Source organism: Melospiza georgiana, chromosome 8, assembly GCF_028018845.1.
Source record: "Melospiza georgiana isolate bMelGeo1 chromosome 8, bMelGeo1.pri, whole genome shotgun sequence".
Classification (NCBI taxonomy): domain Eukaryota; kingdom Metazoa; phylum Chordata; class Aves; order Passeriformes; family Passerellidae; genus Melospiza; species Melospiza georgiana.
The window spans coordinates 21,400,151-21,423,341 of NC_080437.1; the positions used below are offsets into that span (position 1 = coordinate 21,400,151).

The 23,191-nt window shown below is 35.2% G+C and overlaps 1 protein-coding gene across 2 annotated transcripts in view; it reads right to left on the reverse strand.

Moving 5' to 3' along the window:
• The window catches only part of PLCE1 (phospholipase C epsilon 1), a 137,244-nt gene that overhangs the window by 94,217 nt on the left and 19,836 nt on the right, over nucleotides 1-23,191 (reverse strand). For both annotated transcript variants that reach the window (XM_058029094.1, XM_058029093.1), the window contains exon 2: nucleotides 18,840-20,437. In XM_058029094.1, coding sequence (XP_057885077.1) covers nucleotides 18,840-20,096 — 1,257 coding nt within the window. In that variant the 5' untranslated portion in view covers nucleotides 20,097-20,437. The remainder of the gene's footprint in view (nucleotides 1-18,839; nucleotides 20,438-23,191) is intronic.

Sequence of the window (23,191 nt, forward strand, 5' to 3'; positions counted from 1 at the left end):
AAACATCCCTGTCCTTTCACTGAGAAAGTGTAAGCTGCATTTTGAGCTCCAGTAAATTATACCTTTCATCACAAATATTCTGTATAATTTGATCCAAACCATCCCTGGAAAGCTTGTCCTCGGTGAAAGGAGAAAAACATTCCCATGAAAAATTATTTCCTCCTAGAACATACATGGGAACTCTCCAGCACACAAAATTTCAGTAAAGAAGGACGAAAGGCAAGAATGCAGGAGACAATTTTAGCAGATTTAAAAAAATAAAATACTGAAGTCTAACTTGCACTTTTTATATCTGCCAAAGACAAGCTGGAAAATCTGCATTGTCCATCACTAAAGACCTTAACATTTTCTGTGCTGTAAAATTCCTAATTTCTGAAGTTTATTGAGAAGTTTCACAAGTACTGGGTGGGTAAATATTTTCACTCACTTTCCAAAACACCCAGAAGGAAAACAAACTATACCCCAAAATCAGTACATAAAACTACTATAGATTTACGATACAGAACCCATGGAAAAAAATGAGTATGTAAATAGCATTTTCAAAGTGAGAACAGAGAAAGAATCAGAAGGAAAATCTGTGATGTCTAACCTCAGCATCTTGCTCTTAGCTGAACAACTCTCCCTCAACTGCCACGAACACAACAAGGCTGGACAAACCTTTTTCTCCTGCTTGAGCTTTCCAAAGGATTCCATACCTCTTTCAATCAGCTGGATGAAGATAAACTGGTGTGTGAATCAGCCACTCTTTTGTGCATAATCTCAGATTTTTCAGAAGAGATATATGTGACAACCCTGCTACCTTAATTAAATGTAAAACTAAGAGTTAACACTGCCAAAACTTTATACACACTATACATGAAACTATACACACTACCAGGAAACCTTTACTCCCTCTTTTCTTCTGAATAAATGTATAAAATAAATTATACAGCCAACTTTCTTTATAAGAGGTCTGGGAATAAATGTAATACAAAAAAATTACAAAAATGATCAGAATTATTTTCTAAAATAGTGTCTATAAAACCCAGATGTTCATAAGTTTCTGGCACTGTATTCTTTTTGTATCGTATATTTGTATTTATAATTTGAAGAATTTAATTATAAATTTTTATTAAAAAGTTGCCCAGAAGAATAACTGCCTACTGAACAGACACAGATATTAACTAATAACAGAAATTTCTTTCATGCAGCATTTTTAACCTATCCAGGAGTACTCTCCAAAAGTGCATTTAAGGAATCGGTGACAAAGTCATAGTATTCTTAAATATAAATAATAACTTTCTATTAGTCTAATTTCTATTCTCATGAGCTACATATTTTTTAGAAAGCTGCTATTATTTTTGAATTTCAAAACTGAAGCAACTGAGATGATTTTTTTTAGCTGGATCAGAAAATACAGCTACATTCTGTTTAATAATTAAGATTTTCATCTGATTCCACCTACTGGTAGGAAAATTGTTTTCTATAGCCTTGATAGTGACATAAACAAGAAAAAAGCTTTGCCCACAATGTTATTCAAGTAATAGAGAGTAAAAGGGAAAATTGGTTTTTTAAACAAGGAATCTAAATCTAAAAGGTCCTAGTAAAGAGTTGGAGTGACATTCCATTTTTTTAAAATTCACAGGCTGTTTTGAGGCTTGACTAACTTTAAAGCCTAAACTTGTTTGAAATAAATAGCATTGAAGACTGAAAAAAAAATTCATTTTAAATTGTTCTTTTATATAATCTATTCTATTTAGTGTTTGTAACGTTTTTTACATGAAAAAATGTTTCTTTTCATCCTTTTGCCAAGAGCAATGTTTTACTAGACACAGATTTTTAAATGTCTTTAAATACATACATGAAGACAAAGGACATTTTAATCAACAACACAAAGCAAATGGAATAGATCTTTTATGTTAAGATAATTTGCTCAAAATAAAACTTCTTTTTGTTTATATTCATATAAATGTAAGTGTCATGGCATAAGACTATCCAAGAGAAAACACCATCTCTGTTCAAGCCATATAAGCACAAAAAGCCAGGAAGGCTGGCCCCATGATGGGCAAATTCACCTCAGAAAACAATTTGTCTGGTTTGTAGAAGAAATTCAGCAAAACACTAAAACCAAACCTTAAGTATTTTCTGAGGATTCTCAAGCTGGTAAGGCAATGGGTATCTCAGAAAACTAAGGTTTGATATATACATCACAGACCTAATTGTCCTAAATAAAACATGGGATCTGGACCTACGTGACATCACAAAACCTGGGAAAAGACCTGACCCTTCTACTTGGTCCCGCAGGATGGAAGCAGACCGGTCTCCCTAACTGCACTCTTCAGCTGAAGAGTGGAGGAAGGCTTCACCACAAATTGCCTAAAGGAATCCTTGAATATCCCTGAAATATCATACAAACACTCTCCCCAACAATCATTAGGAAAATATACCTATACACGCGCACTTTTTTTTTTTTAATGACCTCTTTTTGAGCTCCTCCTTTGGCTGACCATCATTTAACCAGGATGGGAAGAACACCTTGTTTTTTTTTTCTTTAATATGGTAGAAGTCATTCAGAATTTCAGGGGAGAAAACAGCAGCATGTGGAAAATGCTTACAAGTTTATGGGAAAAGTTCTTTTCAAAGCAACTTTCGACACCAGTGTTTGTTGAACCTTTTGAAGTGCTGTGGCCTTTCTGGGGGTAAATAATCATACAAAACATTTTAGTCACAGTAAGACTCATAGCACAAACCAGAGAATTTACTCCAAGTATAGCATACATACGCTCCTGCAAGAGTGCAGACCATGTGAAGTATAAGCTTGTCAACATTTTAGCAGTGTTCTACTGAGTATGTGTTTCTTGACCAGTGAAACAGTTAAAGGACTGTTAAAAAAGACTGTAAATGCTCTTTCTTCACTAAATATTCAACACAAAAAAGTGCCAAAGCAGCTTAGTTCAGAAAGAAGCCTGTATAATACCACAGTGCAAATAACATCTCAACTCTAATTTTCGTAAATAAGCTGAACACTTGTTCTACTGTATTTTTAAACATTATTTATCTTTGAATGTTGAGAAATAATTCAGTTACAAGGAGAATAAAAACTCCATGAAGTCTGGAGTCACATATAGTAAATCTGTTGAGTCTCCTCTCAGCAAGTTTAATGTCAAGAAGAATCTTTAAAAATATTTCTAAAGTAGTCCATTACTTCCAGTAATAAAACACACCATGAATGCTTCCATGTACAATTATATCTCCCTCTTGTGCACCATGATTGAACTAATAAACCTCCAGACACCTGAGCTAGTGTGAATTAGGGAAATCAGGAGCATGTGGAAGCAATAGCATTACTTGTTTTTTCCATTGTATTGTATTTCAGCTCTTTCCTTGCCTTTTCATTAGCTAGTGGAACAATGACATAACATGGTGATGACAATTCCATTTCACACATGCATTGATTACACTGTATTTGAATAATCTGTTCCTTTTCAGACTAGAAGCACAAACTTTTATTAGATCAAATCTGTAGTAAATCTCAGTATGAAAGACATTATTAAGTATTGCCATTATTTTCTAATATGCTAATAGTAAGTTTCGAAAAAGTTAAAAGCAAGTTTAAAGGAAGTAAATAAGTTTAAAGTTTAAAGCAAGTAAATAGTAAGTTTTGAAAAGTTAATTTTAGATATTTTAATTGCAGATATTTGGTCAGTCAATCTGAAGAAAAAACAAGGGAGCTGTACTATCAGTCTTCCAGTAGATTAACAGGATGTTACATTCCTTCATGTCCATAAAAGAGCAAAGAATAAAAACCATTCATCAATATAACAGAAATTCTCTATCAACTGCTCCACTTGTTATCCCATACTATGTCTATTCCATAAACCATCCTGAGATGTGTACCATGAAGTCATGCCCCCATGTAGCATTGTGTGCCAAGAGAAATACTGGAAAGTGACCATGCTCTCTAATGTATCTGCCTAATCTAGGCTTTTTAAATAGTCAAGTCACCTCTGCATTCACACCAACCAGCAATCCAAGAGTTTTAGAAGCACAGCTTTCTGCAGAAAATGATATTTAATGAAATTGTGCTCCAAATGGGTGGGAAAATGGAATTGTGACCTGCAGGCAAAGGCACCTGAATGATGCTGTGGGACATGGGTGTAGGGGCCCAGAAAGGCTGCCCAAGCCCTATTTGCTGTGCCAGTGCGAATACAGCAACAGCCATGGCAAACACCTCATCATCTGCAACAAGCCAGAGCCTGGAGAAAGGTCTGTCAGGTATGATCTTTGACTAGTTGGTACGCAATTTTAAACATTTAGAATTAATATCTGAAGTGGGGGAAAATGGTTTCATTACCATTTGGGCTTTGGAGTTTTTCTTCCAAGCACCCAGTTGTCTAATCAAACACCAGTGCCAAATTTGGAATTCCATTTTGCCTCAAATTCAGTTTTCAGGGCTTTTTTCCCTTTCTGACTGAAGAAATACCCACCAATGCCAATTAAAAGTGATAATGCAGCAGAGAAAATATATCAAGATTTGCAGTAAAACTGTATGAATTATTCTTTCCACCAGATGGCATATACCTCACATTTTACTTCAAATATAGTACAATTTCAATGACAGGTGCAAAGATCAGATTTTTCCTATTTCTTTTTCTTCTAATGTACAAATTTTAATTATATTTTAGTATTCATACAGTTTTAACAAATGAAAATACGTGTTCTGTAACCACGGTATGGAAAAATGAGAAAATTTCCACATATAAAATACACACAGTCCATCTGTGAGCTGTTTTGAAACCTTAGCCTTTGCTCTCCTACCAAGGAGATGCTAACACAGTTCTGTTGGGAAAGTTACACCTGTAAAACAATCCTTGCAGAGATGTGGGTCAGTATAAATATAGTATAAAGATTCTTATCTAATGAAGCCTTATTGTCAAAAGGACTGCAGAAATACAAATATTTTATCATCATGGGTATCATACCACATTCTGACAGTTACTCCTGATTATATATGTATGTGCATGTACATACACATCCAAACCAAGTCTAAGTGGAAATCAGTGATGACAGAGATGCAGCAGCCCTGTCAATACTTTCAAAGAGCGTTTCAGTGAAACGTAGGCCCAATTTTCAAACTGGACTCCTAAAAATCAAACCTGTAAATCCCTAAGACTTCTAACTGTTGCTGGTCTGATTATGAGGAACACAGGGCATTCAGCATCTTGAAAATCATGGTAGTTTTGCCAGCAGGCTAATTAGGAAATTTCTATGTCTAATTTAAATACATGATTTTTGCTGCAATATTTTCTGAATAGCACCAAAGTGTGAAGTCTAACTTCAGATAAGTATAATGAGAATTACTGTATAAACAAAGCTTTCTCAGATCATCTCCATCCTGTTTTCAGGACTCAACTCTGACAAACAGTTCAAACTTTCACGCTTTCATTGGCTGATGTCAGCCAGACCAATTGTATCTGTCCATGGTATTAGGCTAAGTTAAAAGTACTGTGTTGGACAACATGACAACAGCTGGCTGGAGAGAAGCAATGTGCAACAATTAGCAAAATGCAAATAGCCTTTGAACCAGGGATGTACAAAATCTAATGGTCCTAGAGCCATCTGATCCAAGCAAAACCTATGACCAAACTTGATTCAGGCAGGACACACAAAATATAATTTCTTTTATGCCCTTCATTCTTACCTAAGTCTTATGTCAATAAATGTAGAGGATCATCTGCTGAACCACATGCTAATGGACATACTAATAAGGAGATCCTCTAACTACTGATCATATAGAAGAAAATATCAGGTAAAGTATGTTAATAAGCACTTCTCTCCTGTGCTAGAGAAAAAAACTGGAACCAGTGATTTGCCTATAGTTCTTGCTTGCATAAAGAAGTTAAAAATTAGAGAAGTACAAAAATCAAAACTGCAGAATGCTCAGTGGCAACAACACTGCTGTCTTTCAAAAACAGTGTGGTTTCAAATTTCCAGTTAGCATTTTGTCAATGCTTAATCAATTTTATGAATGATTCTTAAAGAAAAAAATTACAATGAGGCAAATATCTAGAAGAAAATATAGTATGGTTTTCCACCATACAAAATAATGAATAATCTATTGTAGAAAAACATGCCCCAAACACTTTGTTATCCTACAATGGTAATCTTGACAAGTCATCAAGAACTTTTTTCCCCAGACTTAATGGGTATTCCAGACTTTTAATATCTTAACATCTTGGCCTAACAACATGGCAAGGTTTTTATAAAAATATCTGTAAACCTTGAAACTGGTCTTACAGTCCTGCAGACATGCTGTGCTATTGAGCTGTTGTTCACCTAGCAGCTGCTCCAGGTCCCTGGTACAGCTGTGGGACTCCCTCCCAAGCAGCTGGAACTGACACAGGCACAAAGAGAGGCCCTATGATGTGATTCAGGACAAGCCCAAGAGATAAGGGATGCTAACAGGCTGTTTTCCAAACATGAAAACAACTTAATGGTCTAGACTGTGTTTATGGAGCCCAACATAGTATTTATCAAAAGAACATAAAGCAAATAATGTCATCTCAGTCAAAAACTTCACAATTTGATCCAAAGTCATGGACTCAGTCATGGGTTTCCAAGCTGTGGTCCACATACTATTAATGACACACAAATGTTAGCTAAGCAACCAAAAACCTCCTCTTGTATGCACACAAATACTGCCAGTACTGTGGCAATGGTAATATATGAGCAAGGAAAGTGGGGAGCTCTGCTCCTTGTCTCTGGGAGAAAGGTGGAAGTCTGCAAGTCCCTGAAAGCACAGAGACTCAAACTAGCAGCAGCAGTGTTAAATATTTTGATATGCCTCATCTTAGTCTTCTAAGAAACTTTGTTATTCTAAGCTTTCCAAAATTATGTGCCATTCTATTTCATTATTTAATTTCATTTGTTGATCAGGTAAGAATTTAAAACCAATTTTTATCAAACTTGAGACACTAAATCTTCTTGAAGATCTGTCTTTTTTAAACTAACAACCATTTTTTAAAAAGCAGGTCAGTTTGTCAAGTATTTTCCATGGCAGAAATGTTGTTGAGAAAAAAAACCCTATAAAATATCATGTAATTAAAAATCCAAGAAGGTAGTAAAACTGCCCAACTACTGAGCCTTGCCACACATGCTTGGCCTTGTCACATCAAGCTTTGCCAAAGTGTCTCAATTCAAATGATTTACAAATCAAATTATGGCTGGTAATCTCTCTCCAAATTCTATTAATTTTCTTTATATTTCTATTTGAAAGTACAAACTCTGTACATAACTATCATGACAGCATTAGCACTAGTTTACATATGTCTTAGTTCCACAGAAAACCAGCAAATCTCTTAGTTCTGGTTAGGTTTCAAAACAAGATTTTGTCGGTTTTTGCTCTCTACATTTTTCAAGTCCCAAAACTCAAAGGACGCTTTGTCAACTATCTCTTTTATTTTCCTTCCAAGTTTTTCATAGAACACTGGCTCCTTTTCATTAGTTCTTTCAGTTAACTACCTTTCATATCCCATTAGCAAGTTCGCCCACTACTGTTAAATCAATTTCCATGTCTTTTACTTTAAAAAAAGGGGTTTTAAAGTTTTTGTTCTCTTAGATCCACTGAGTCACAGACACATGGGTATGTCCTGTGAATCTGCTTTCATCTTGGCTGTTGTTTTCCTTGTGGTTTTTTGCAGACTGGTGGAATTTAAATTCAGCAAGGATTAGGGGAATCTGGTCATCATTGCCTAATATAAATATTAATTAGCAAATACTTATTATTTCCTGATGAGTAAGAAAAAACCCCTTACAAACGTACTATGCTCTATCATAGTTGGATTTAACTTCAGTCAAAAATACCAGCTCTTTAGGAAAGCAAATTGCAGTCTTAAAGTGTAACAGTACAACCATTTGCATATCAATCACCCAATGTAAAGTTTGAATGCTGTTTACCGAACCTCACATGAAAAAAAAATCCCTAAAAATAATATGGAAAACAACAGGACAAAACAAAATTTTAAACTGACATATAATAGCTAAAAATGCAACAGATGACACATGGGAATGTGAGCTCTACAAAGCTGGACTTTTATAAGTAGAAATGCCCATTAATACCATGCAATTTCATGAAGAAGGAATTTCAGCCTCGAGTACTGGACTTGGCTGAACATAGACCATGAATATTACAAAAAAGTACTATCTAATAGTAGAGAACTAAAGAAAAATATACTGGGAAATTCTTGCCCTCTATAAAGAAAATTAAGAATAAAGGAGACCCCATCAAGACCACCAGGGTAGGGAATAGTAAGCATGCTGAAAGTAAGCTCAAGAATGGCACTAGAAGACAAGATCAGAAAACCATTTGATAGACTTGCTGTAAAAACAGCAAAGCTACTTAGGAGAGTTATAAATAACTAGAATTTTCAAAGGAGAGAGGAAAATGCTTCCCCCTTCCTATCACTGAATTTAATGAGAATTGCCATGGAGACTTCCAAGGTCAGGATGCCTTGAAAGAGAGAGCAGATCATGTAGTCAGTCACCAAAAGGAACCTAGGGAGAAGGAGCCTGGAAAAGCCATAGAGAAATGAAGAGAGTGCAAACTGCAGCGGTGAAACTTTTTCAAATGGCAAGAGCTGGACTAAATCCTGAGGTAAATACTGTTAAGGCTGGCATGTGTAGAAGACTGCAGAGTCCTTAAAATGGGAATGGAATAACCCTACAAATGGGTAAATAAAATAGTTGAGGTACGTTGTCCAAGGAAGCAAATGCATGCCCTGAGGTTCTGGAGCTGGGGCCTTCACTACAGACCCAGCTCTTCCTCTGCTACTCACGGATAAGAAACTCAGTGACCCAACAGTAAAGAATATTTGAAGCCCTCAGTCCAGGGGACTGACCATGGGAGAAGACATGCTACCAACTGTCTCTGTGTGCTTTTCTATCGTGCCAGAGGGTGCAGACTAAATAAAATCTGCCTACTCAGCTTTCTGGGGAGGACTAAAACAGCACAAGGGACAGGTGCAGCTGGATGCCACAGAACAGCCTGCTATTCTAGAGCAAAACAAATCTGGGGCAACAGGTGATCCTTCTACAATCCTACACAGAAATTACTTCAAATCTGAAGACAGGGAGCAATATTTTCTTTATTATCTATATAAACACCTTTTGGGTTAGTAACTAAGTCATTCAAAGGTCCTGAAGAAAGATGTCTGAAGCAAGGACAAAACACAGCTGGTCTCTATGTGGATATGGAGTCAGTTCACCACGAACAAAACAGAAACAAAGTGTACTGAACAAGCCAGCTCTAACAGGCAGGTAATATACCAACTATTCTCTGTCTTCACTGATACACCAGCCCTGCTTTATTCTGAAAATATATATAAAATTCCGTTTTAAAATTCCAAAGTTATTTGTATGATTACAAAAATGAAACTGTTATCTATCCAAAGCAGTCCAAAACCTAGGAGTAGCAGAACAGGACAAATATGATGTAACGGTCTGGTAATTATGTAGATGATATACCAGATAAGTCAAAATATCCTCATGCAAACACAAAAACCTGGAACTGCTTGAAAATTCCATCACGCACACCCAAATTCCCCACACAAAGCTTTATCCTGGTATTTCCGATGGTAATTCTGGCAATTCTGTATCAAGTGAGTTCCTGGTGTAGCAAAAGCCCTGCAATATATGAAACACCTAGGTATAGCAAACAGTACTTCATCTTTGAATTTCAGCGTAACTTCATGCTTGTAATAGTGTCCAACATATTTGTTGTACTCTTCCATCATTTTGTAAAGGTAATTTAATTCTGAAACAAACCATTGATGCATTTATCTCCTCAGCAGCTGAACCACTGGGCGGAAACACAGGAAACAGCTGGGCAAAACCAATGTGTGATGAGAAATTTATTCAAAACTAGAAAAAATATGACTCAAAAGTGATCATCATTTACAAAGGCTGGATTTCAGTTTTTACAAACCAATTGCAAAGAATCACTGTGCAAGCTAAATTAGATATGCAAAGATTTACAAATGCCCACTAAAGAGGAAAGAAATTTGTTGCTCAAATGCATTTAAACTATAATAGATGTCCATCCACAATCTGTTGGTTAAGAAAAACAATAAAAAAGAAACAAACCTCTCCATTTCTGTACTTACAGAAAACAAGAAAATAAACACACTGCTGTAAAATATGCTTCATGTTATACTTCATGCTTATAGATAACCTCTGTCTTTTCTGCAGCCCCAACCCTGTTGAGTGACTTGGTGTGAATAGACCAAAAATTCCTTTATGCTGACAGTAAATCACTACATCTCAATGAAACGGTCACATAGCAAAAGGTTTTGCGCTTTTGCAGTTCCTCTTGACTGCATTTTAAGATAAGTTTCAAAAAGATATATAGGTAACCCAGAATACAAGTTACTTTCTTGAAAGGGAAATATTCGGAATGCTCATGAAATCACATGTTTTCCCTTGAAAATGCATACATTGACATACACAAGCCACCAATGCAATTGCAGCCTCCCAAGATTGCAAACAGCAGACAGGAAGTCCAATGTTACAGCTCCCATGACAATAGCAATGTGCTTCTATAAAGTCAAAAAATCTCACATATGCAAGGGTCAGAACTATAATGGCTTCAAGCATGCTGCAGGATGCTCTAAGTCTGCAAAGTTACTCAAGGATTTAAATCAGGAGATGGAGGACAGTTTGCTCTATGGAGTATTTTTCTTGATTCAACACAAAATCACATTTAGAAAAATTCTCCAGGCCTTGGATACATTCTTATGGTTTTGCTGAAAGACAAACCATCCAGAACTATCATTCAGATTTTTATTCAGCCTAGAAGTAGTTCATAGTTGATTGGTTATATACATTTTTATTAAAACTTGGTTTTATCTTTGCTGTTATGCTTGTAACTACAAAGTTCCTAAACATTAATATTAATAACTGGTAGGTAAATTTGAAGGTGGGTTTCCACCCCTTTCCCCTTCACTGGAAACTTACAGGATATGACTCTTCTGCAGACTACAGTGCAGCACACAGCTACTGAGCTTGCTGAGGATAAAAGGAAATCTAGCCACAGCATATGGAGAGTGTTTGGGAGAAGTTTATCTTCAAACTCTGAGTGAGCTCACTAACAACTGACTGCCTCTAAGTCTAGAGAACAGATGAGATCATCACTTGTTTGTAAAACAGCTAGGACAGATTCGAGTCCAGAAGCAGGGCTTCCAAGCACTGTGATAACATGACCAGTAAAAAACAGCATAAACAACTGATGGGGACTGAGGGAACTTTTATTTATTAAGTTAATGATCCCACCTCATTTATATTACAATAAATATACATTTATATAGGGAATATTTTTAGTATAAAACTGTAGTTTTAAAAGTGCTTAATATAAGCTTGTCTGTCATCCTGGCACACGTCTGTCTCTTAAAACATTTGACATAAACTATGGTTCACATGAAACAAATAGCTTCATTCTGCACATGCTTCTTTTTCTCCCTCCAAGTAACATTATCCCAATAGGAGATTTTAAAAGATTACAGTATGATCAGGATTTCACCCATTCTCTAATACTTGAAGCGAATTCCTAAACACTCTAAGAACTATGACTGCTGTAACATGAAACTGGAGCAGCTAATAATACCTCCTTTGTTTTGCCCACTATTTACTAATGAAGGCCTGTATCCATGCTGATTGCTCGAAAACAATATTTACAGTGTTGAGAGACTAGCATGAAAATAACCAGTACATAACAATCACTTTTAATCACCTTAAAAGAAGATTACATTATTTTACTGTGGATTCAAAGTCCAAATGGTAGCAACACTCAACAGGCATTACAGTTACTGGAAAAGCTAAGAGAAAAAAAAACCCCTACTTTCATGAGAGTTCATTAGAGTATTCAGAGTCCTGCAACAAGTGCAGGTGCTGATTTCAAGACAAAAGTAAATTTTTTCATTGCTTTTGTATGCTTCTGTGCTATCACAGCAACCTTCCCTGTAGGTCTCCATCTTCCAGTATTTTCTATACTAAAAGCAAGTCTTCAATCTCAGTTCAAAAATTAACGTATCTGGTTACAGTTGAAAATATTAAACAAATTTTTACTTTCACACGATTTGCAGGACAATAGAAGCACTGTCTGCTATGTGTGTTTTACAGGTAAATAATAGTGTCTAACTATATCACTGTCTAGTGAAATTATAAGGACAACAAAAATTTTAAAAAAGAAAGAAAATTAAAAAGTGGCTACAAACGCCAGGGCTGTTTGTTTGCCTCACTTGCAGCATTCCTGATGGAGGCTGTGTGCTGTCACACTGCCCTGAGTCAGCCTGGTTCCCGTGCTGCCCTGGTGCCATTAGCTCTGATGGGTGTGGGAGCACCCTCAGACCCCCTGGCACTCGGTAGCCCAGCCAAGTGGACATACTTGGACAGTGCTTAATGGCTGTATTATATTCAATCTTTATTTTGACTTTTAGGTTGCCACTAGTCCATATTTTCAAGAAAATTTCACAACCAGAGGGCTCGTAACTATACATTATCCAATCACTTTTCACACACAGAAGAACCAAATAGCCTCATATCTCATGGAGGATGGCATAGATATTGTGGCACGTAAAATTTTCCAGCAGACATTTTTCCTCTAAGTTGTTCTTGAAATATCATACTGGTAAGGTATATACCCACCAATGACTGTCAAGCCAAGCTTACTTCATTTTAGAAAATTTTTTAAAAAATATATTCTTATAATATAAAAATATTCTGAAATATTGTAGAAAAGCAAGATAAATTAAAATGTATACGAAATCTCAAAAATTCAGATTTTAGTTATTCACTCACCAAGAGAGTCATGTTTATATGGCACAGTTTTTATTAACTTACACCAGAGTAAACAACCCAACTTTTCAACAGTTCATACAGGTAATGGAGATAACTTAGTTTCAACTGAGAAAGAATTTAGAAAAGTGTCCAACTCAAACACTCTAAAATGAACCCTTTAATGTGCTGCAGGGAGATTTTCTAAACCAGACCTTCATGCTGCTTTACAGTTAATGAACAGTCACTAGAATGAAAGTCAGAAAATGTGGAAAAACTGAAAGCATAATATAATGCTCTTGCCAAGACTCCCACACTATTGGCTCTAAATACCTAAGTGTGGTCACAGCTAAAACTTATTGTTCATAATTTGACCCAATGTTGTTAAAGGTATAAGGCAACTGTAAAATAATACAAAATATCAAGCAATTTAGCTCAAACCCTATCACATTATGGCAGTAAAATGACTTCTACAGACAGAGGGTAAGTTTTCTGGTTTTAAAGCTAGCCTGTAAAGCTGGAGTAACTCAACCCAAAGCAAATACAAGTATAGACCTTCATTTTTAAAAGTTCAATTTATTTTTACAGAACTTACTGAAGGGAAAACATAATTTCATGCCTATTTGGCTCTTCTCCTGCTTCCCTGATTTTTTTCCAAATAGTCAATTCTGCTCATTAACTTCTTTCTTTAAACAAAGAAATGAGAAATACTGGGTCCAGGTAGAATAAAAACCTGTTTGTCCTTACCTACCAACTACTTTACCATAAGTAAATACACCTTTATGTCTAAAAAGCACAATGGCATTTTAACAGGCAAAATACTCATGCACAGTCAGATAAAAAAATTATTGTTAGAATGGAGAAACACTCCAACCACTTGCAGATTATTTGCTTTATGTCATTATTTCCCGTAAATTCCTTTCAGCATGCTAGACTAGAAATTTTATTTCAAAATGGAAAGCTGAAAAATCTCAAATCTGCCTGTGGTCCACACCACAGAATCGCGAAGTAGCCTTTTTTGTTAAATACGAGTACAAGTACAGCATAAATGTTAGCCTGAAAAGCAATGTTACATTTCAGATATGCAGGGAAAACTGTGAAGGAAGAGAGTAAAAGTCCATTTAAAGAATTCCATCTTTTAAAATATGTAGCAAGAAGTAAAAAACTGTGGGAAAAGCACATAATTCTAACAGAAATAAGGTATGACAGCAAACCCAGACCTGAAATTCCTACAGAAACAATTAAAAACAACCCAGAAGTGAAAGTCAGTAATAATTTAAATTTTTTAAACTACTTTGTGGGTTGTGAATCTCAGAGAGTTTGGCAGAATAACTTTACTAATAAGACTTGTGTCCAGGTAACTTCATGTGGACACTCCACAAGCTTTCTGTCCCATAGCTCAGATCAGTCATGTGACTGAAACACAGCACACAAACAGGGACTCTATACTGCTAATTCATACTAGCACAGAGGGTAATCAAATGCTTGCAAGTTTTTCTTTCACTTCTTAAGAATCAATATGGGCCTCTTCATTATATAAATTATGTTTTGAATACATTGGAAAAGTGTATCTTCCAAAATACTACTAGATATAAAAGAGGGTTGCACCCTTCATTCTGATAAATATTGACAAGTTAAGGTTACAATTAACTCAACAAGTGAGAAAAACAACCAAATTGAGCTCCTGCATTTGGTTAATGCAACTGTTGTTGAAATAGCCTAAGCAACCATTATTTCCATGACTGATAGTGAAATACTCAATCTATCTGTATTTTCAGAAATGCCACAAAAGCATGCACCGACTAGAATTGCTGATACAGCTCTGGAAGGGAGGAGGACAGCAGAGGGAGGGAACTGAGATCTCTCTACAGGTTCAAAATTAAAATCAATATTTATATTAATTACAAAATATTTACTGTAACTAATAATCTATTAAGAATTAAAAATCAATTATCAGCAACAATTAAAATACTATATATTAAACAGAAAACTTCTGCCTAGCTCTATTTGTTAAAAAATATTATCCAAAATGACTATTATATATTCCACATTAATAAAAATTTTAAAATATAGATTTTTATAAAATGTCTACAAAAATAAACATTTTTTACCTCCAAATCTTTTTTCTCCCTGAAATTTTTGTTAACAGACACCACCAACTGATTATAGCTCAACTTCATGGAAATAAAGAAATCTTAACATGCAACTTCTTACATTAGCCATGCATATCACAAATCTTTGCATTACATTTATTTAACACAGGAGTCATAAAAACACCATGGACACTACAGGGGAAAAAACCTGATGCTAACAAATGCTGAGGTATTATACCAAACCATTGCATGAATTATGAAAAACTCCCACAAGGTAAATCTATTACAGAATCACTATTCTCCATGGGAACAGACATGGAGCAATTAATATTTTCTTTAATTGCTGCCCAATTAGTATTTGGCATTTTAGTAACTTAGCAACTATGAAGAGCATCAGGTATATTAGAGTGCTAACTTCCATCTGAGCAGAGTTGAGCAAGGCAGCAGAGTTCTTGCTTCTTAAAGCTCAAACTGCTGGCACCAGGAATGTAATGACACAGCAGAGATAGTACTGACGCCTACAAAATAAGCTTAACTAAAGAATTTAGCTATTATGCACTGCAACTATGTTGTTGCAGCTGCCATCTGCAGATCTTGAGGTCACTTACATAGCTTGAGAGAATCACTCTGTGAAAGTCTAGTGAGCTGCCCAGATTTCTTATCTTAGTCAATGGTGGACAGGTTCACTTTTGTCACATTACTTTACCACCACGGCAAAATCACCATCACACCAGCAAAAAACAAAGTGTATTTCAGCTCTGTTAACCTTACATCTCACAGATCCCAGAAACTCTGACTAGGAATTAATCAGATTGCTAACACAGTGCAGCTGAACTCAAGCCAAGCCGTGGATCCCTGTTCAAGCAAAGCCAACACCAGAGCCTGCACTCTCATTGTTTTAGGGCAAACTCTTTGCACTTGTGACTCCCTGAATATGTACTAATGTGAGGGGTTTGCTCTGTTCCAACACAGACAGGCAGGTGTCTCCTGAACAGATGCAACAGCCCGTCACGCACACCAATCTGATCAGGGGAAATGCTGCACTGTATTTAGCTACAAAAAATAAGTGCAAAATTAGAAAAAATATTCAAGATAAAGATCTTCTCTCTTCATACAAAACATACATTAAATTCAGAGGAGTCTAAATCTGCATATGAAATGCCTATCAACAGTAATAATATGCTACATGAAGAAAAATGTAACATCATGTATTTTCAATATAGTGCAAATCCTTAGGCCCACCTCCCTAAGCAGAGGAAGAAAAAAGAAAAAAATCACTTAACCAAACGACAGTTCAGTGCCTTTCCTTTATTAGAGCTAGAATTTTTATGTAAGGGATATGCACAAATGAGACCCACATTTTCCTACTTTAAAATATAAAGGTCTCTATTGTTCCATGTTGCACCAGTACTGCTATGAAAACTTAATTTCTCCAGCTTTTTTTTCCTCTTGAAGAACAGAACTACTGTTCACTTAGCTGTTCCAAACAGAATGCATGCTCAAAGGGTGAGATAAGGGGAAAGGAAGAACAAATTACCACATTCATTTATTACTTTTTCCTTTTTCCTTTGATTATTAGCATGAAAGATTCCTACAAATGCCCATAATTCATTAAATTATTTTAACCTAGTGCATACATTCAAAAGGCCCATATATTTATCACATCCATTAAGTTAATTTCTATGTTTCTGTAAATCCATCTATAATGCTAATAATATAAGCCATAAACCCATACAAATATTATTACAAAAACAATATTCTACACTAAAATAAAAAGAAACAATGCTAAGAGAACTTGATGCATGTTGTATATAAGGAGATTATATACAGAGGTTGATAAGAAGAAAAACAGTTTTAGTGTCCATTTGGATGAAGAAAGACTTAGAAACATGTGGTTTTAAGCTTTTTCTGACCATGCACCATTTTGTGCATTGTAGTTATGCAAAGTGCTTTACAGTGCCTGTTTATCTTTTGCTGACTTGGAGACAGAACTTTTTCTACTTAAATAATTATTCAGTGAGTACTTACTACTTTTATTTCTGAGTTCATATACATAGACTGCAAAAAAATCTTCAAATTAAAGCTCTCTCACCACAAAATGCTGTACATTCAATATTATACAGCGGTAGTGGAAAGTGGTTAAACAGGCAAGCATGACAGAACCTAAGGAACTCATGTCAAACTGGAGATGTCCAATGAAAAAATATAAACACACCTTTTAGCTATCTCAGCTACAAAACACTGCCCCATCTCTCCCCCATAAAATTTGTAATGATACTTAAATGTACCATGCATACACCATGTTAAGTAAACCTACAGAATTATATTCACCCCTTTGTGGGACAGTGATCACGCCCTCTTCACTGCATCTGCTGTCCCAGCAAGTGTGTGCTGCCACTGAGCAGTGTGGTGAATTTCACAACAATCAACAGTACCACAAAGCTCTGCAACCTGGTAAAAAACCTGACATATACACGTTTAGAGAACTCTTCAATTAGCTACTTAAATGGAAAAATACAAATTTCTAGAAGGACACCAGTCTATTACAGGAGGGCACAACTGTCATGGGGTCAGAGTCCTCTCTTCCCTTATCACTGACAAAATTTCATATTTGTTTGATCAATTTTACCGTAGGATTCTGTGATCTCACATGAATGTAAATGATAGATGAATATGTAAGTTTTCTTCCATTTCATTCCTACTGGAAGTTGTTGAAGACTCCGAGCAATAATTGCTAGAAATTTCTTCGAGAAGAAGAGATTTCCATTTATTCAGGACCAATTTATAAGCATAGCTTATATGACAACACACTTCTTTACCTTATTTTTTCCCCTTCCTCCAGCTTATTCATACATTTTAACAGAAGAAAACTACAGCTCCTTTTTTTGCTAAGCTCTGTAATCAGTGGTCAAAATCTTTTATAGATTACATCAACAACTATTTAATTTCCACCAGTGCAGAAAATCTTTTACTACTTAAAATAATTAAGAACGTGCTTAAAATCTTAAAATATTAAGAAGATGCTGTGTAATTTCTATAATAATAATTTATACATTCATGATTTCATTCTAAATTTAGTATTCACTGTGTTACGTAACTTAAGGGAACACAAACCAGGGCAATATCAGCACATTAATGTACGCTATTCAAGTATTACTTGTTTTATTATTGTAAAAGAGGTGTAAAAGAAATAGAAATACCTCCAACTTGGGGAAACACTATACTTTCTTTTCCTGAGCAACAAATTTTTCACTGTAATCTAATAGTCTCATCTATAATGCTTTTATTATATTTATGGAACAACTATATTATTACTATATCCATCAAATGTTTATACATACATATATGCTATATATATTCAATTGTGTAGAATCATAATAAATAATTTTACACCTATCATATATATGGAAAAATATAAATGTATATTACATACTTTTTCTGTTTAAAATAGAAATATCTATAAAATGCATTTATCTTTTTGACTTGTATATAAGTGTGTTATATTTTTATAAGAAAAGAATATTTATCAAGAAATAAATTTATACATAAATCTAGGTATAAATATTTACCTATACATTTTTATACTGATATATACTGTATAGACATATATATGTATAAATTTTATATACAAATAGTTATAGACATATTTACCATGTGTCTATATTAAACCAAAAGAATTTTAGAAGATGGCAATACATTTTTTCTGAAAAGCAGTGTTTAGCATAAGGTTGTTCAATGTGGGTAAGTGAAATATCCCCTTCAGTGTTACTAAGTATTTACTAGTTGAAGCCACTTTTTTAATGGAAAGGTCATCACATTATCAAAACAAAAAAGGAAACAAAACAAAACAAAAAAAAAAAAAAAAAACCAGAAAAAAAAAAAAAAAAAAAACAGAAAAAAAAATAACAAACAAAAAACCAAAAAACACTATGAAAAGCTTACCTCATACCATAAAGACTTCTCAGGACAGGAATTAAATTTCCATTTTATTAGGGACTGAATTATAGTTAGCTGTTCTGTTGTAATCCTAGAAAGCTTCATGCCACTGTTGTTTCTCCTTTGCTCAACATAATTCCAAGCAACAGTTCCTATGTGCCCTGATGGTAAAGTCCTAAAAATTGCTCTTGTTCCAGTATAAACTGATTTTTTAACCTCTTTATCATTTTTACAGAAACGTCTTATTAATAGCGTTGAACGTTCCTTTTTGTTTCTAAAAAAATCCTCTTCCAGCTCTTCTTCACAGTTATCACTGCAGTCCTCAAAATGGCTCAGAAAGGGCTTTGAGGGCATCCTTCCAGTAAAGTTATTTCCACAGAAGTTGTGACCTGAGCATGCCACTTTAACCTTTCGTGGTGCTCTTTCCAGACATAAGAACTTATCCCTTAAAGCATCTTCATACAACTGCTGTCCATTTTTATTCTCACAATTATTTGTCAACTGCATTATGCTGCAAGTGCAGGCTGGGGAACCAGTGGTGTTACCATCACCATCACTCATGGGCTGCAAGCAGTCATCCAAAAGGAAGCTCTTGTGTAAACCACACAAAGCCTTTGATATATTCCTTTCACTAGCACAATGTAAGTGAAAAAAGGCCACTTTATCAGGATCACTGCTGTCATTCTTATTTACTGCTGTCTGGCTTCTTAATGAAGGTCCATTCATTTTCAACTGAATTTCAGCAAGCATGGCTCTTTCCAGAGAAACAGGAATTCCAGTTTCCAGGCATGCCTCTTCCCCTGCTAAAGGACCACAAGATTGATACAACTGGCTGCAGGAGATATTGCTCTTGTAGTTCTTCTGTACAATGTTACAGTTAATATTAAAAAATTCCACTGAATCAGAGATGGAGCTGTTCCTCTCCCAGAAGTTTTCATTACTCTTGTCGTTAGCCAGTTGTTCTTTGGCCAGAGGGAATATTTTGGGCACTGAGCCCTGAAGACTTTCTTCTTCAAGTCTGTGTAAGTAAGACAGATTGTGTGTGGTTTGCCTTCCTGAACTGGCTGTATGTCTTCTTATAACACTGGTGTCCAAAGCATTTTCAGTATTTTCATCTCCAGCTGACTGGGCAGCTATCACCTTACCCTGTACCACAGAGAGCAGAACAGATGCTGTCATCTCCTCAGAGGTCATCTTGACACAGTCTCTAGTTGCTGGATGTGTGTTGGGGATGGGGGGAGGACTTTCCCCACCAATCCTCATACCATGATTTCAGTGTAATGAAAGATTCAGTGCTAAACAATCAGGGAACACATGGTAAAATATATATCAACTGCTTGTTCTTTATGCACCAACGTTTACAAAAAATTAATTGTTTTTACTGTTGGGCTGCTAGGCTTTCCCAAACTTGGATTACTGGCTTGAGACATTAACATTTTTAAACCAGTTCTTTATTATGATGTAGCCATTCAGCTGGACTGTCTCCACAAGTAATTCTTCTGTCATATATAGCCCACACACTGTTGCCTCAGACTGTAGATGACCAAACACATATTTCATGTCACAGATGCATCTCCCCACAGGGCACCCACAAAGTTGTTTTTCTGTAGAGAAAAAACATATATAGAGATATTAAACAGCATCCATGGCACAAAATTCACCATCACAACTACAAACACAAGATAATTGTACTTAAACCTAGAGAATTCCAAAATACACATTTAAATCTGTCTTAAAATTTCACAGAAGAATTTTGGACTGTCATCATTGTCATGTTTTACATATTTAAATAGCTTTCTCCACTGCACTACGGAAGGCCACATGACTGCAGAAAACTTATTAGTCTGAAGCTGTAACAATGAAATTGAACACATAAATAAAAAGGGGAAAAAGAAAATGTATTTTCAGTATTTTTTTCTGACTCATAGCCCGGATAAAACATTTTGAGGAACACAGTTTTAAATCTACACTGTCTTTTAAGCAATTCTTTTTGTGTTCAGAAGTACAACTACAATTGTTTTGGTGTTATATGGTTTTTGCTTTCCTTAAACTGTATGCTGTTACCACGAAATCATAAAGAAAACACAGTATCTTCACCACAAGTTTATAACTAAAAAAGCATGAAGAGTAAAACTGAAACACAAATAATATTCTGACTCCTTTACTGTATGCCTTAAGCTAAAAAGCTAACCTGCCTTTCAACATTGTCATTAATTCTCAACTACCTTCCTGCAAGCAGCATATTAGAAATAAATCTTGGAGTCAGAAAATATGAAATTACAGACAGCTCAATAAAGGAAACAGAAGACTAAAAGAGACATGCCTAGATAAATCATGGTGAATTAAACAAATGCACTTATACTTCAATTTATCACATTTGCCACTGAAAAACATAACATGTATTATTAAAACTATGGAAAATGTAGGCAGTTATATTAAGGCCTACATTTACCAGAACAGTCTAAATTCAATAGGAACAAGCAAAAGAAAAAAAAACTTTAAAGTTTGAAAAATAGCAGAAAACAAAGGCAAATGATGAAATCAGTGTTTCAGCAACACATAATAATTAAATCATCCATAGCAGATAGAATTAGAAATTATGGGGAGCATAAAAAGCAGCAAAGCACAATGATTAATTTGAAGTGTAAAATCTATTTTGATATTCTTCTCAAGTAATTATGATTAACAATTTTATTTTAATCCATTTTAGAGTGTCAGCTTCCATTTTTTATTGATTGCTAACCTTCATCCAAAGGCAGTCTGGCACCAATCAAAAGGTAAACACAATCATTAGTTCATGGGATATTTGACATCCCATTTTCCCACCAAATTAAATTAATAAGTGTAACTAAATGCTACGGTGGATGGAGGGTCGCAAAAAAAAAAAAAAAAAAAAAAAAAAAGGAAAAAAAAATTAAAAGAAGTGACATTTAGCTACAAATCTGTGGCTTAAAAGTTTGCTAGGCCGGGAACAGCACTATTTCTTCATACAATAACTACCACAAGTACATGGAAAAAAAATGCAATTTCATACCTCAATAAAGATTTCAATTTTACTGGTTTAAAAACAGGGAGGGTTACAAAGGAAAGTGACAGAGAACAAAGAGCCACAAGTTTTACATTCTCCACCCATTACGAAGTGCACGTGCATGCCATATCAGCCAGATCAGAGTCCAGGTGGTAAACTCAGATCCTGTACTAGAGAGATTTCGCACCAGAAAGGAAAATAACAGCCCCAGTTCATAGAAAAGTTGTGTAGAAGGAGATAGCAGTAGTTCAATGGAGTGACAAGCTTGGGTCTTAAGACAAGAGTCATGTCACCAACACAGATCACAGAGCACCCTGTGACTTACTGCAACAGCTCAGCTGCAGGGCACATCCAATGAAAAGGTAACACTCCTGCAATTTTTAAAGTCTGCATTCTCTGGTAGTCCCGCTACCTTTAAACTGTACCCTGGAATTTATTTTAATCCTCTTTCTTCAACCTCACTTATTTCACTTAAAAAAAACAAAAAAAAACCCCACACTACCATCAACATGCACACAAAAAAAAGGAAAGCACTTCAGCAATTCTTATTGTATCATTTCCTATCCCTCTTCCCTGTCCCTCCTCTTCAAATACACAGATGACAGCTTACGTAACTTTTTGACACTACACACTTGATGGAGCCCATCTTATTTTTTCTGGCAATCAGGGCCATTCAGTCGAAACCTACATGCAGTGATGCTGATCAAAGGAGAAAGATTTAGGAAGGAGAAGAAGCTGATTTTTTTCTTGATCTCTATTTTTTTTTCCAGCTATATCAAGTAATAATAATTCTTTGTAAAAGGTATAAAACATGTCTATCAGTAGCTGTCTTCAGCACTGATTTTTCAAAGAATTCTGTGATCTATCAAAATGTCTTACTCTATTGATTTATGTTTCCTGCCACCATGATATATTTATCTTTCCTGCCACCATGATACATAAATGTACTCCCTGTATTATTCCTAAGTCAAGGATAAAAATTAATGGATTGAATTGTCACTGCAAGTATTATACCTCTCATTACAGCTTTTGCTAAGTGAAGCTCTAACAAAATATCACTCTACTGTGCAAAAAGACAACATTATTATGCAACTTTAACATCTCACAATGACTTTAAGATCATGAAATTGACCATGTATGTTAAATTACACTGGTATTTTATGAAGAAACATTAAAAAAAGAAAACTAATCACATCACTGATTTGCTTCTGTAAGTAGAAATTTACTAAAGCCAGAAGTCCATTTATATCCCTGACTATCCAAAAAGCCCATTCACAGACTAGGACTGAGCTTTCACAGTTCTCTTTCCTACTAATAATAATGGAATAAT